The following is a 16479-nucleotide window of genomic DNA, read 5'->3' on the forward strand; positions in this document are numbered from 1 at the left end:
TGCGCACGCACCAAAGGCAAACTAAGTTATTTCATATTATCACACTTTTGTCTTTGATAATGAACGTTTTGCCCATGCGATACTGGTGCTGTCCGCGCCCGGGCTGATATCACATTATGACGTCATAATTTGATATCAGCCCGGGCTGATATCAGTTATCAGCCCGGGCTGATATCAGTTATCGGCCCGGGCTGATATCAGTTATCGGCCCGGGCTGATATCACGTCATCCGGAGTTTTCAGTCCGGATTTTAGAGTTGCCGCTTCGATTCAGTTTCCTACAGACGATAAGTTGAATAACGGATACAATTTTCAATATCAAAATAGCTCTCGGGTAAACGTATTGAGAAAGATATCAGAAATCAGAAATAGTCTGTTTCGTGATGATTTTACTGGAGATAAATGTCTTAACTAAGATAAGGTTGAAATGAGTTTTGTCCACAGTGCCGGAAACAAAGCATCGCAATTCACATAATTATAACACAAAAAGAATGTATTCGGTATAAATAAATCAACGACATGCGTTCGTCAACAAGAAGAGACACAGGAATAAATTAGACAGTTTAATACATGTACGTGCAGTTTTCCCGTCGAATTCATAATTCCTATTTCTTGTCCGTCGTAAAACCGATCATTCTGAAATGAACCAGCTTTGCTGGAATTTCTTGAACATTATCATTTTAAAGTGATAGTTAACATTCACTAGGATCTTGTTAATTTTCCTTAAAATGTATGTTTCAGCTCGTCCATTGGAACGGGGATTATGTATTTGTAAAAAAACCTATACTGTGTACATGTACATGTAATGAAGTTTTTCCACTGTTTCAACATTAAATTGGCCTACAATATGACCAGTGGAATATCGGTCATTGATCAATACGTTTTTATACATGTTTTTAAATTGTTAAAATTTCTTTCTCCTTTTTTTCAAAATGTGTGATAAAAAGGTTATGATATGTCAATTTTGATATCGCACCCTTTATCAGCCCTTGACCTGATATCAGCCCTCGGGCCTGCGGCCCTTGGGCTGATATGGCGGTCACGAGCTGATAAAGGGTGCGATATCAAAATTGACATATAATAACCTCTAATTATTTTTTTGTGTTAATTAGACATATATATACACGATTAAACACCAATTATTGTTCAAATGAAGAATATCATTTATGTTCTGTCGGCGGTGGAGCATCTTTAAATTTGATACAAGATAGTGATTGAGTCGTCCAAGTTTAATTATCAAAAATCAAATACAGTAAAAGGCGAGGACTAGTATTATCACTTCGTCATAAGCACAGTTCGTTATACACTTATTATAGATATAATATGACTGAAGGCAAGGCCTTAGAGAGCGCAGTTAGATGTTTTAATATGAATCATTAACGGCATAGGAAGAGCGAATCTCTACTTGTCTATTTTATTTTCTATTTCATATAGAAGACAATATTTAGATTTAAAGGACACACTTTAAACTATAGAAGTATATGATGTAATACATAAACTCTAAGAAATGAACTCAAAGATTCGGATCTCTCCATTCCAGGCCTTGAGTACCGCGTATGCGAATTCTATGATTTCGCGCTATTTGTTGACGTTATGTAACGTCATGATTCCTTGTGCTCATCTTCACCTTGGTGGATATTTTGACTGCATTCTATAGCTTTCAATTTTCAAAGTGATATTATTAGTATTTAAAAAGTAATAAAAAATGTTTAATTACCCCTGTTATGCATTTGCAATAGTTAAATACATATTTCATGGGGAGAGCAGTACCGGAGCAACGAACAACCTCCCTATATGTATGAAAATATGGCGCCCGCTAACTGAAGCTGTCAGTGTGTAGGATTGAATTTTGAAGATTGAGTTTTTCTTATATTTTCGTGTATCTGTTACTTTAGAAGTGCTCTTCGTGCCCGCTCTTATTATAGGAACCTTGGCAGGGATAGAAAATTACTAAGTTATAACCGAAAATTCTTTGTGAGCCTGTTCGTTATAAAAGTGTTTTATTGTAGTATGTTTTGCTTAAATCGTTAATTTCATAATATAATGCACAATAAGGATTTGAATCACTGCGTCTCGAATTGTCAGCCAGAAACAATGCAAACTAACTTATCACAAAAAATTTGAAACATTTATTTGCGCCAAATGATAAATGAAATAATACTGTGATTGGTTCGAAAAAGTGTATCATTATTTTTAAATCGTTCATTTTATATAACAATGCAATAATAAGCAATTGAATTATTGGTTTACGAATTGGCAGTAAGAAACAAAACCACTTGAATAGCTATATGTTGGTAGTAGAATAATTATCCTTTGAATTCTGTTTTCCCATCATTGCATGTTCCTCATCTTCACTGCTTGGGAATGATTCATCTTGAACCATTTTGATCTTTTCCATTGCGTCAAGAAGGTATTGTCGCTGAAACAAAATAACGGTATATGTAATCTTGCAATTATTTTTATTAACGAACATGCTTTAAAATATTTTTCAGAAAATGTACTATTCATTTCCTAAATAAGATATGATATTTATATTAACAATTTTTTTTTCAAAAATTAATAGAAGGAGGGGGGACAAAAATACTTGGTTATTTTAATAAATATATTATCATTACTTTATTTATTTAATGTTTTTAATATACATATTTAATCTAAATAAAATATAATGAGTGTACACATATATCGTGTTTTAAACTAGCATGTGTGTTTTGGATGAATGCGGCTAATTCATTATAAGATTGTGCACTAGGAGATGAAATGTTGTGAACTTCATAGTCGTAACACTTGACGTATATTCAAACCTCGGTAATTACATGGCGGCAGGACAACAGTAAAATTTACTTAATTTATTCGTGTATTCGAGTTAAGAGTATTTTGGTATTCTGCGTTTGCATATAACAGTTACCTGTCGTCATATGTTTAAGAGCGTAACGTCATACGTTTTGGAGAAAACAACTTGAATTGCGCTCAAAAAATAATGACGTAATAATCGATACTCGGAAAGGGCAGATAACTCAATAATATGCAAAGACGCAATATTTAAAGATCGGTTGGACCACGGAAAGGTTTCAAAATCAAATATTAGGGAGTTCAAGATATACAAATTCGAGTTAACAAGCGATCATGGAAAATAACGAGCCGTTAACTTCACAACATATGAAAATCACTAGGTATACTTTTACAGACACAATTTCCTCTTGATGTATATCGGATCTCAAACACAGAACTGTTGAGAATGGAGAATTAAAAAAGATGACAAACCAATAAAAAGAAATAGACAAATCGCACTAGTTTGCAAACAGCGACATGTTTTGTAGATATTTATAATAGTACTACATCAGGCAAGCTAGTATCGCGTTTTCATTTCTAACGACCTTTTACGGTGATTTGCTTTCACGAATTAAAGTCATATAAGTCGTAGAGCATCTTCTGATACAAACTCTTTCATAGTGATATGTCTTGGCATTTTGTTCGGCTATGAAAACTTAATTTCAAACGAAAAACGTTGGTTAGTTAAATGCATCCTATAAACTAATTTATCGCATTTTAGTTCTTACCTTTTCGAACGGGACACCAAAGTAGCACCATTTTCTAAAGCGTTTTGGTAGGAATGGAAACATGTGATCTACTACTGGTAATACATATCGTACATCAACTTCAGCGGGGTCTGGCCGACCTAAAATATGAAATGTATATATGATTCTTAACAATAAATACGGATTGTAATACATCCACCTTTTTAATTCAACTAGCTGGATGAAATACATCAAAATAGACCTTGAATGCATAAACAATATAAATGGAAGAAAATATAAAAGATCATATGCTTCGATCACTCAATAATGCGTAAAAAAAACGCAGAATAAAATATGAAGATGACTTTGATTTATATGGCACAACATTTTTTCCCTTTGCTTCAGGAATGTCACTCCTGTTGAAATTTTAAACAGCTTAAATGATGAATTGAGATAGAAAATATATATCTATTTGCATTTCACTTTTCAGGTTTCTCTTAACGATTATAAAAGAATTTAAAATTCAACAATTTAGACATCTGTAAGAGAGCGTATTGGTTTTAGTTTAGTTTTGTGTTATTAAACGTCCTATAAACAAATAATTGTTATGGAAGGGACTGCAAGCACTTAAAATTAAAAAGGAATAAGAAAAAATCATATGTACCTGTGATAAAACTGACGATTGAAGCCATGACAAGAAACACTATTATACCCAACGCACCGAGCCACTGGTAAGAAATGGCGTATAGCCTATCAATGCCTTCACTGAAATATAAACAAAGATTGATCAAGAATATCTTTCATTATGTCAATTGCTTCATCGGAAAATACGCAAATGGTATGCAGCCTGTGTTTGACCCCTAATGCATCAACTTTTCCTAATGCATCAAAATATCATTAAGTATATACACCTTATATTTACATTTTCACTACAGTCCCACTATGTAACCTTACCAAGCGCAGTTAGCAGTGATATAGACAACGAACTTCAAGCGCTATCATGACGTCATTTTCATTGTGACGTCACAATTGTCGAGCCAGCGATCATGGAAGACGGCTGTTCAAATGGCTATTCATCCATGACGATAACGAATGATTATTTCATTATAGATACAAAATTCCTTGAAATTTCATTTTAAAACTGCAACCAAGTGTAAATATAAGCATTGAACGTCTTTCAGTTGGCATTCGTAGCCAATATGAATTCCAATTGAACACAGGCAAATTCAACATGAAGCACTAGCGCGCTTCATGGAATTTGCCTCTGTTTAGTTTGCATTCATATTGGCTATTCATATTGGAAAGACGTTCAATGTTTTAATGCATTCAGACACGTTGATGCATAAGGAGCATCACAATCCTGTCACTTCTTTCCCTAAATGAAATACAACGACTGAAGGCAAAATGATTAGCAAGTAAAAATTGTAATCTTTCTATAAAAAATGAAAAATTCTCTGCTGTACTCTCAATTAAGAGCACAGGGTTGACAGGCTCAAAACATTTGTAACAGGAAAGATGAAAATATAGAGGCTAGAGACAGGTTCAAACCTAGGGCCACCAAACATAACCAATATATAATGTGGATTGTCTACCGATTTCAATCTCACTATCATCCCTATCTATACTCTCATAGCATGATTACCATCACTGTTATACCATCTTAACCAGCATTTTCATATAGAAAGCAACATAAATCGCTATCTTAAACATACTTTTCGATGAATCCGGAAAAGTCCTGTGAGTAGTTAGGTTGCACAGTTGTCGTGTATAGATTTGTGTTGTTCATTATATAAGTGGTGTTAATTAAAGACGTGATGTTCATCTCCTGGACCGAACACTGGTCAGTCGGACCCGGGGGTAAGTAGGGGGTCTTCTTCAAGGTCGTAGAGAAACTTTGTCCCATGGATATCCAAAATATAAAGGACATACTGCTTATCACTCCTGCCATTGCTCCCTACGACATCAAACATTGGTTTTATTTTAATCCAAAAAGCAAAAAGCAAATCTCGTTTTTTTAATAGATGTTTTCAAAATTTCGTTCAAAGCAAATATGTATTGAGACTTATCAACGTACCACGTGGCACCCGTTAACGTTTGTGCGGGACTATAGTTTCTCCAGTGGTGATGGAACGTAACTAATCTTCCTGTTGAAATGACGCTAACACACACAGGACATGATACTTTGACGTCATTTTATTACCATAGAAACAGTAGCCACGCACAAATGTTATCAGGTATCACGTGGTTCATAAATAATTCCTATTTTTTCTTTATTTTTCATGTCATTAGGATTGCAAATATTATTCATTAATTCGTTGTTAGAAACAGTTGCAAGTTTAGATAATATCGCTTACTTTTGGGGTGGCTGATGGGAAGTACGCTGAATATACCATCAAACCTGTCATTGGGGCTCCGAATGCGTATTTTAATCCAAGCAAATATGTATTGAGACTTATCAACGTACCACGTGGCACCCGTTTAACGTTTGTGCGGGATCTATAGTTTCTCCAGTGGTGATGGAACGTAACTAATCTTCCTGTTGAAATGACGTTAACACACACAGGACATGATACTTTGACGTCATTTTATTACCATAGAAACAGTAGCCATGCACAAATGTTATCAAGTATCACGTGGTACATTAGTTATTCCCATTTTTTCATTATTTTTCATGTCATTAGGATTGCAATTATTATTCATTAATTCGTTGTTAGAAACAGTTGCAAGTTTAGATAATATCGCTTACTTTTGGGGTGGCTGATGGGAAGTACGCTGAATATACCATCAAACCTGTCATTGGGGCTCCGAATGCTGCCGATAGACTATGTGTAACCTAGGAAGAAACATGTTTTGTCATACACCATAAAACCTACGTGTGAAAACATATCAATATTTGTTAAAAACCTTCTCGACGATTGTTTTCTGCAGTCATTTACACTCCCCTCCAAATGTTCCGTTACATATGTTAAAATTTCCTGTCAATTTATTTCTAGGAATACTCCCCAGAAAGCAATTAATGAGTAAGAGAAGATAAGTAAGTAGATACATAATCAGATATATACTGATGTACATTGTATTAACAAGATTTAGATATTTTTGTACGTAATGTATATTCATGTAAACGCACGTGTAACACAACGTTTGGAGGGCAGTGTATATAGGCAAGTCTATTAAACGAAAATGTAGTACTTAAAACTACACTACTGTGTACTTATCAAAGTAATCTTATTAAGAAATGAAATGCGAACTCTTGCTTGGGGGTCAGACATTGTCTGTATGCCGTAATACTTATCTCATGTCTTAATCAAACTGAACTGAATAAATAGTACGAAAATTTGACACCATCAAAGTCTTTTGACACCGACGGTGAAATAAAAGTATTCTAGACATTACAAGCAGATATAAATCAAATACTGAAATTACACTGACCTGAGTGATGGGTCCCTCAATGTTGACGATCATAAATGAGACGGCCACCGCAGCCGAACCGAACAACAGTACTACAGGAAAATGAAAATTTTGTTATAACAAATATTCCATATCTACGTTAAAACATAACTAAAGAAGGAATTTTAATTACATACATTTATTATAGTTATTTAAAGTGTCAATACCTTGCATAATTGCATTTCACATTTTATCTGCTCTTATGTGTAGGTATTTATTGTTACGTCATGTTTTTGTGTGCATGACGTCATATTTCTGCCAAAAAATGCAGCGTAAGTGTTTACGCTAAACTAATAACGTAACCAGCAATGGCGATATTTGAGAACCGAAATCAGCAATATACAATGACGTTTTAAAATGCTCAATATTCTGACATTGACTTTGGGTTTAAATCTCGATCGTGGTAGTATATGAGAATATTGACTTTGGGTTTAAATCTCGATCGTGGTAGTATATGAGAATATTGACTTTGGGTTTAAATCTCGATCGTGGTAGTATATGAGAATATTGACTTTGGGTTTAAATCTCGATCGTGGTAGTATGTGAGAATTTCTCGTACGGCTGATTAATACCTGACATCTTTGCTATAATCGTTGTTCTAAAGTCCGTCAGTCCTTTGAATGTAGGTTTGACGAAGTCTTCAGTCAACTGAGCTGACAAACTAGCCAATCCAGATGATAAGGTACTGAAATAAATTTAACGTAGATGAAGACATTTTGTATCTGAAAACAGAATCAAAAACAAAACCTATGAAGGTTTTATACAAACATCAGCAAAAATATTCAAATAACCTCTACAGAAATATAAAATTTAACCAGATTTCACTAATTAACAAATTGTTAAAAAACGAAATATCAAAATAATGTTTAAAAATCCTTCATAACAATTTTTCGGTGATTTTACACCAATAATACAATACATGATTTGCAATGATTAATTTAAGTCATATTATGGCTACTATCAGTAGTGTATATTACCTTAAGGACGCGCTGAAGATGGAGGCCAAAAACAAACCAGGCATCCCGGGGAGCTTCCGGAACATATCCAGAACCATGAAGGGCAGTATCTTATAACATGTAAAAAAATTTGGAAATGTTGGTATGTTCATTTTGTATCTTCTTGTGACAGCGAAATTCATTTTCATTTCATAGCTCTATCTCTCATCAAAGACACAGCGAAGTACATCCCACCCGATTACTGTATTCTGACATTTATTGTATTTAACTGTATACAAACCTGATTTGCGTTGCTGATTTGTTCGGACTCTAAAGGATCACATCCTTTGGAATAAAAATAGGCGAAGACGACGAGACCCTCAAATGCTGCCAAGGACATGGTGAATAGGAAACCAGGTCCGGCAAATAGAAGAACTCTGGTAAACAGAATCGATTAGGATTTTTCAATTTTAACAAGATTTAATTGATATTATATTCATCAAATGGACTGCACATTACACATATCTAAGTCCTTTTCAATTAAGTTTTAACATATATACATTCTGCATTCATTATGTTATCAAATATATTTATATATACAAATAAGCGTAGTATTTATAATATTAAATAGCGAAAGGGGAATAACTCCAGCTTCCTTTTTGATTAGATAGTATAAACAATGCCTTAATGACTTTGAATTTCTGAACGAATCGCATGATCGTTTACACAATGAATTTGCATGGATAATATTATTAATTTCTATGATAGATAACAGAATTCTGTTGGAGAAAGATACCGGTATAACGACAGTGAAAGTAACCACTTGCGTATCTAGGATTTCTGTAATAATTTTGCGGAGATAAACTTTTTGAAATAAACAATTTTTAAGCACGCGAAAAAATGTACAGTAAAACAGATGTGTAAGCATTGTCAATTACTATAAAATAATTTATTTTTCTTTGTTTTTATACCAAATCCGACTTTCTGATTGGCCGATTAATTTGTTGTCATGATACTTTTAATAAAAACGTGAATGGCGCGTAACTCGACGTTGCGTATTGATTGGGGAAAATAATTCATTGAAAAATCCACGGAATGTTGTACGTTAAGACGTATTTTATCAAGTATTCTGACATCAATGCTTAAATGGACAACTTACTTCTTTGCAGCGCTCTGAGTCGGCATGGAACTGATCCTTTGAACTGACGATTGTCGGAAGATCATCCCTGTTATCTGTACAGTTGATCCAATCACAAGGCCCCAGAAAGTATGACGCACAAACGGGTCGGGATTAAAACTATAAATAGATTATACAATTAACAGAATCTTAGTTTTTTGCTTAAATTAATAACTAAACGGATAACTATGATCTGTATTGTCAAGAGAATACAATAAATGTGGATATTTTCGCGAGTGTTTCTTTTCGCGATTTTCATGCATAAAACTTTCGCGATGTTGTTATATTCACGATAGATGCACTTTTAGCTTTTAGACAGTTATCAACTAAGTTAATTCATGTACAAAATATCAATTGACCTCTGCGTAATTATCGTAGATTCCCTCCTCGCTTAAATTTCAACGTTTACAGTACTAAGGCTATGGTCCAGTTTAACCAACATTTCTTAACTTTAAAAAACTCCTTAACATAAAATTCCTCAAAAGGAAAGCATTGCAGAAGTTCAGAAAGTTAAAGAGCCTTTCTCAAATTTTTAATATTTTCATATGGGGAACAATTTTTTGAAGATAAGAAATGTTCGTGAAACTGAGGCCTGGTCGACTTGTGTTGATATTAGCCTACAAAACGATCTTTATAAAAAAAGTACTGACTATGACAGGTATGCATGTACATATGTAGACTATAAGTATTGATATTATTGTTGCTAAACTCATAGCAATGCACTCTGTATTTTTATTTCCAAAATAAACACAATTGTATTTCCCAAGCAGCTTTGGAGAGCTGCCAGGATTTGGTAACCTGTAAAAGTTAGTTTACGTGATATAAATCTAGACATTATTTATAATTATGAGAAATAGTATTTATACGGAATTCATGTCCTCGATACACCAGGGGGTGGATGTAACGACATTGGTAATAACTCCTGGAATATCGAGGATGCTTTTAGGGCTGTTTTTCCTCAATGAAATTATCATGTAAAAAACTTGTTCAAAGATAAATGAATTACCTAAAACTTTGACATTAAAACTTTGACATTCATATGGTATTAAAATCAAAATCTTATGGTAAAATTTAAAGATATATGTGCCACAACTGCGTTGAAATAATGACATTTTAATTGTTTTCTTCCGAAATCTATTAGAAACGATCTTGTTTGATGAATGAAGCTGTAAAAAAATGACAGTCAAATATGTATAATGCCTTATAGATTTAATTACAACACAGAATTCGTGCACTGTGTAATACTTGTTTGTATGCCTTATGCATGTAGATGTCGCTGTATAATTTCCTTAAATGTATATTTTAGTGAATAAAATTGTAGACCACAAGTTTGCGTCATGGTCTGATCGTATATACTCATTTTACTGCACAGTAGCTGTAAATGATCATTTTCAGTTCGTATTTGTACTTTTGAAAATAAAACTTATGCATTTTAGAATTGTAAAACTAAAAACGTTGATAACTTATTTTGATTCGTGAGTTTGAAAATATGGCACATATAACTTTAACATGAAAAACAAATTCATAGTTCAACGAACTTCGAGTTAACAAGATGTGCCTGTAAAACAAAATAAATTCTACTTACTTGAAAAAATTCAATCTTCCATTATTATCGTTTATCTTAAACATGTTAGCTGATCCTCCGGCATACAAAGTACCCTGCATTAAAGCAAGTCACGGTTACTTGTCCATTAAAAGTTATCAATGGAAGACTGCTGCATATATTAGCTGTTGGTTTTGATTTAAACATATTTTATTAGCACATTATATACAAATGAGATTAGACACAAGTTGTAAACTTAAATCCGTCTTCTTCCGTAAAAAAATAAACATACGTAAACATATGACCGTAAATATTAAACAAAATGATGATTGGATAAGGCACAAAACTAGCTTTAAGATAAAATTTACAATGACGTCCAAGCATGCTAAAATTTTCTCTGAACCCTCATGTCTTTATAAGATAAAATTATTGTAAAATACAGAATCAATTTGTAAATAACATCATTAAATGAATAAAATGTCAAATATTAGAAATACACCTTTGTTCAAAGAACAGGAAAGTATAGTAATAGATACATTCAAGAGTAAATTTATGTAAGATCCATTGAGTTAACTCCAAGTACATGTATCAGAATTGAAATATTACGACTGCTGGTTAGTTAGTTATTAAATGTGTAAATACATATTTAGATGTCGCTATGTACATTGTATCAAGGATTTATAAATTTACAAAATTTATAAATTCATATACGTCCTTGATTGTATGTTTGGGTTAAGAACATATCTTATTTTAACATTTTTATACAGTCATTATCATTGATGGACGTGCTAGGTTTAAGAGGAATAGGTAAAAAAGCCGGGTATCCAGAAAAAACTACCAAACTACGATTTGCCGTCAATACCTGGTGACTGATCCACGTGAGTTTCGAACTAAGAGGTCATGTATTCCCCATTTCGAATGAAAAACATAAACCTTAACATGATTTTTTACATCTTCAGTAATAAATAGATATCGATACCAAACTTAGTGGCGCGCACCAATCTACCTATTAAGATGACTAACAAAAAAACTACAAAACTACGATCTGCCGTCAATACTTGGTGACTGATCCACATGGGTTTCAAACTAAGATATCACGCATCCCCCACATTTAAAGGGACAATTCGCTCTAAGAGTACATTAAAACTTGCACATATATCGGAAACAAACCAGTTCTAATGGAAATTAGCTTAGTTGGTTTTACTGTGAGAAAAGCTCACTGCAGTCAAGTGTATGTGAAATGTTCAATCGCCATTACACATAGCCTTGTATGCCGAACCCTGACCCTTGCCTGTGTAGCAAAGCATTTTTGTCTAGAACTACTTATATCGCTCTTACAGTTGTGTTAACATTATTAGATGCATGTTCTTGTCTAAAAATAATTTCATCAACTCCTCAGTTGTTATATATTGCATTTGTTTAACGTGCGTGACTTTGACTCGGTAAGGGAACAGCGTACATGTTGTATCTGCTTATTCGTATTGATCAACGATCTGGAATTTAAATGGTATGAATCAAAATACTAATCAATGTTGTGGAATGTGTCACTATTTCCTGTCGTATGTTTCATAAGGAATGTAGATCAATACATTAAAGTCATATATTGCTCCTGGTTATGTAACGAATTAGCCTTACTGAATTGTCCCTTTAAAATAAAATAAATTAACCTTGACTTGATTTTTTTTACATATTCAGTAATAAAATAGATTTCAATACTAAACTTAGTGGCGCGCACTAATCTACCCATCAAGATGTTTCAGTCTAGTGCTTATGAAAGTGACGTTTATGTCAAGCATATAGTTATTTTAGGTTACTAATGCGATTGTTTTTTTTATTAATGCATTCTTAAGGATGAGAAAGAGAATTTCAAACATACAGTATCTCATTTCTCATCAAAATGTGTTCGTTCCAAGTGAAAGTATATTGCTATCTTCAGCTATATCAGCTATTTTAAATATAAGCGAGAAAGACATGTTTTCCATTTATATTGTTTGAAACTTTCTTTTCTCTCTACCTGTATGTACAAAAAACGGTATGGTCAAACATGTCTAGAAAGGGCACGGAAGGGGCATGAAAAATGTCCTTAATAGACAGATATCCTTTATACGGAGGTCAATTATGTAGAGAATTCCATATAACTGGATTGGTTATTCTGTCTTTTATACAAAATATAGACAAATCGACAGGTGTGCTTTATATAGAGGTGTCATTGATAGCAGGTGTCATCCATACAATGTATTACGGATAAAGATGTAATTTGAATTAAACTTAAAATTACAAATTAAAACAAAAACTGATCTATCTTTTAGTAAACGCTTTAAAAATAAAGGGCAAAAGATGTCACCTTGGAGTACACCTTTAGAATTTGTAAGCATCGCTCTTACCTCCACATTGAGCCAAAACCACCAATACGATGGCGCTGTTTCGACATATCCACATTAAATATCAAAATCATGGACAGAAAATATATTTCTTACGTCTTGTTTCAGAAGTTGACTTTAAAATATTTACCTGTATGAGGACGGATACCATTCCAATCAACATGATGAGACACTGGAACACGTCAGTCCATACCACGGCTTTTATCCCACCCTGAAAAAGAACAAAAATAACATTTCAATACCTCATAACCTCTATATCTTTTTTTGGATATTACTTCTATGATTCAGAGAAAGTGTATTGGTAATAACAAAAACATCACTTGCAGACCTTATAACCTTTAGCAACCTACTTTTTTTCTTTCATTTCTGAATAATTCGAACAAGACATATTTATGTAATGTATCTACGGTATATAAATATATACATATGTGAAATCAATATATTTCTTCAATCTGCAATGTATGATTTCCTTCAAAGATCAATTGTTGATAAATAGTATTGTTTTATAGTTTGCATTTTATAGCATTTAGAAAATGTGAATTTGGTATTAAATTTAAGATTTTTGAGCGGAGGACGCAACTATTTTTCCACGTTTTCGCTTACTACTTCTATTGATCGGAGGTAACTTATGTATTACCATAGTAACCGACGTTTTAGAAGAAGTAAACATGCTATTGGTCAACCGCTATTATCCAAATTAAGCATCTGTTTTGTAGAATGGTAAGTATGAATCGAGGTTTTTTTAGTACAAATCTTAAATAATGGGCATTAAACCAAAGATTATCAAACAGGTATCTTCGATTTTCTATAGACGGACTAATTTAAGTACGCGGACACGGATGCGGACTAATATACATTTTGTACGTACGCGGTCACGGATGCGGACTAATATACATTTTGTACGTACGCGGTCACGGATGCGGACTAATATACATTTTGTACCTACGCGGTCACGGATGCGGACTAATATACATTTTGTACCTACGCGGTCACGGATGCGGACTAATATACATTTTGTACCTACGCGGTCACGGATGCGGACTAATATACATTTTGTACCTACGCGGTCACGGATGCGGACTAATATACATTTTGTACCTACGCGGTCACGGATGCGGACTAATATACATTTTGTACCTACGCGGTCACGGATGCGGACTAATATACATTTTGCACCTACGCGGTCACGGATGCGGACTAATATACATTTTGTACCTACGCGGTCACGGATGCGGACTAATATACATTTTGTACCTACGCGGTCACGGATGCGGACTAATATACATTTTGTACGTACGCGGTCACGGATGCGGACTAATATAAGTAAGCGAACACGTACGTATGCGGACTATAGATACATGTGGGTTGACTCAAGGTTAGTGCTAATCCTAATGGGACAAAATAGTAAGCATAGACAAAACAATTTTATTTCAAAATACAACATTTAAACTTTGAAAAAACACAAAGTCTGTTTTGTTTACATATACGACCATACGTGATCAGACAATGCCTCTGTTTTTGTGACGTCACATGTTATTTATAGAGTCATGCCAATATGATTTAAATACAGAATATCATTCTCACTTCGCTTCATACAGGATTTAAAAACATCATATTTGGGGTCGGATTCTGGTGAACTTTAACAAATAAATAAATGTGTTTTACATCTTGCTACATAAACTTGATAGAATTTCGTCACAGTACGACTAGAGTCTACCATGCGTTTATTAATTATGGTATGTTCTTTGGGCAAAATGACTACATACTCAAAAAAATTATTCTGAAAGATCTGTAGATTTAGTCTCTAGATATATATCGTCAGAAAAAAACCACGATTTAGTATTTTAATTGGTCAGTTTGACAGATCACCAAAGCGTGACTTTACTATGAAAATAAATAAGAATAAGGATTGTATGGTTGCTTGGTAGATGAAAACCAAATTACGTACACTACCGTACACATACTTTTTTACATAATTCTTCGGAAAAGATTAAAACACATATAATTTGATATATATCATGCTATTGTAAGGTCAAATCCTATCAATGAAGCACTTTTAAAAGGTCAAATCTGATCAAACACGTACTCATTTGACCTGCTGCAGACAATAATCACAATAGCACGGCTGATTTAATAACAGAAATACGTACCAAACTCTGTGAACTTACTAAACTGAAATGAAGAATTTTGCATATATTGCCAAAATTTACAGTCAACAAACTATGAGTCAATAGCAATACCTAAGGTTAAACTCGATGCATACACACTTTTTATTGCTACCATCCCAGGATGTTAGCTATTATAATCGGTCGCTTTGCCTGCCTTGTTGTTGGGATTTCACATGGTTATAAATAGTCTGTTCACTTTGATTGGCTGGCCAAAACGATTTACGTGTGTTGATGGGTTACTTGTTGTTGAAGATTTCATGTGTGTAAGGGGTACCAGTGGGGAAATTATTGCAAACAAATTATCATTGGATAAACCCAGAGAAGTCCGAATGTTTTTTTCATGTTACACGTACTGAATAGAATATAAGTTCTCAATCGGATCCCCTCGGAGAAATTGACGGAAATTACTCATTGTCGGGAGCGCGTGGAGCATCTATATATAGCCTAACTAGTACTGTTGGCTAGATGAGCATGACCTACTTGTGAAAACTGTCCATGCATGGGAGATGCTGAAACAAAGTTAGGCTTTACTTATGGGATATTTCAATTTGTGCAACTGTATGTTTTTTCAGGTTGTTTTTTGTACAGTTTTAACCGAAATATTATGCTTGTTTCTATGTATATATATTACACCAACTTGTCCAAGTACATGTACATGTATATCAGTACAGTGTACATGTATATTTGACGGAAAATTGTTGCTTTAGCATTGGGAAAAGGCCCACTGCACCTTCTGAACAACTAAATCAAAATAAACAAAACGTTCATTTTCATGACGCAGGTCGTATTATGGTTCCCGACGTCGTCATAATTACAACGCGTTAGTTGGCTATTTCTGCGCCAGCCTCCAAAACTTCAAATTGTTTGGTGTTGTAACCTCATCTTTGGACATATTATGTTATAATTGTTTAAAGAAACTTTTTTTCGGAAAGGTAGCCTAGTGGCCCTTTCATGAATATCACGAAGTTGATTATTTTTTACATTGAATGAGAAAGCATTTAAATTATCATTCTTCAAAAATGAATTGTCATAAAAACTATGGCAGCTAACTGTGAACAGAACAATGCGTCAAGCTTTCCTATAATTGCTTCCTAATACATGTAAATAATGCTGTATGGTAGCCTTCTTAGCTTTTTGGGAAGCTAATACTTGTTAACTTTGTTATGTTCAAGTTCATCTAAGAAGCACAAGTTTAAACGGAAATTAATACCTTCAAGGAATCCCATGTTATTCCATAATTCTTATGTGCTGCAACTTTGTCGTTAAACTATGCGCGAAGGATCAATCTGCAATGAGTGTTTATCACTAAATAGT

At 33.7% G+C, this 16479-nt stretch overlaps 1 protein-coding gene across 2 annotated transcripts in view; it reads right to left on the minus strand.

The window, feature by feature from the left end:
• Window positions 1-2113: 2113 nt before the first annotated feature.
• LOC138307469 (sodium-coupled monocarboxylate transporter 1-like) overlaps window positions 2114-16479 on the minus strand; it is a 43458-nt gene continuing 29092 nt past the window's right edge. For both annotated transcript variants that reach the window (XM_069248238.1, XM_069248239.1), the window contains exons 6-17: window positions 13128-13208; window positions 10659-10732; window positions 9056-9193; window positions 8198-8333; window positions 7939-8027; window positions 7534-7646; window positions 6944-7014; window positions 6261-6347; window positions 5227-5468; window positions 4179-4279; window positions 3557-3675; window positions 2114-2418 (exon numbers count right to left, since the gene is read on the minus strand). In XM_069248238.1, the coding sequence (XP_069104339.1) occupies window positions 2284-2418; window positions 3557-3675; window positions 4179-4279; window positions 5227-5468; window positions 6261-6347; window positions 6944-7014; window positions 7534-7646; window positions 7939-8027; window positions 8198-8333; window positions 9056-9193; window positions 10659-10732; window positions 13128-13208 (1386 nt within the window). In that variant the 3' untranslated portion in view covers window positions 2114-2283. The remainder of the gene's footprint in view (window positions 2419-3556; window positions 3676-4178; window positions 4280-5226; window positions 5469-6260; window positions 6348-6943; window positions 7015-7533; window positions 7647-7938; window positions 8028-8197; window positions 8334-9055; window positions 9194-10658; window positions 10733-13127; window positions 13209-16479) is intronic.

The sequence above is a fragment of the Argopecten irradians genome, chromosome 14 (genome assembly GCF_041381155.1).
Source record: "Argopecten irradians isolate NY chromosome 14, Ai_NY, whole genome shotgun sequence".
NCBI lineage: Eukaryota > Metazoa > Mollusca > Bivalvia > Pectinida > Pectinidae > Argopecten > Argopecten irradians.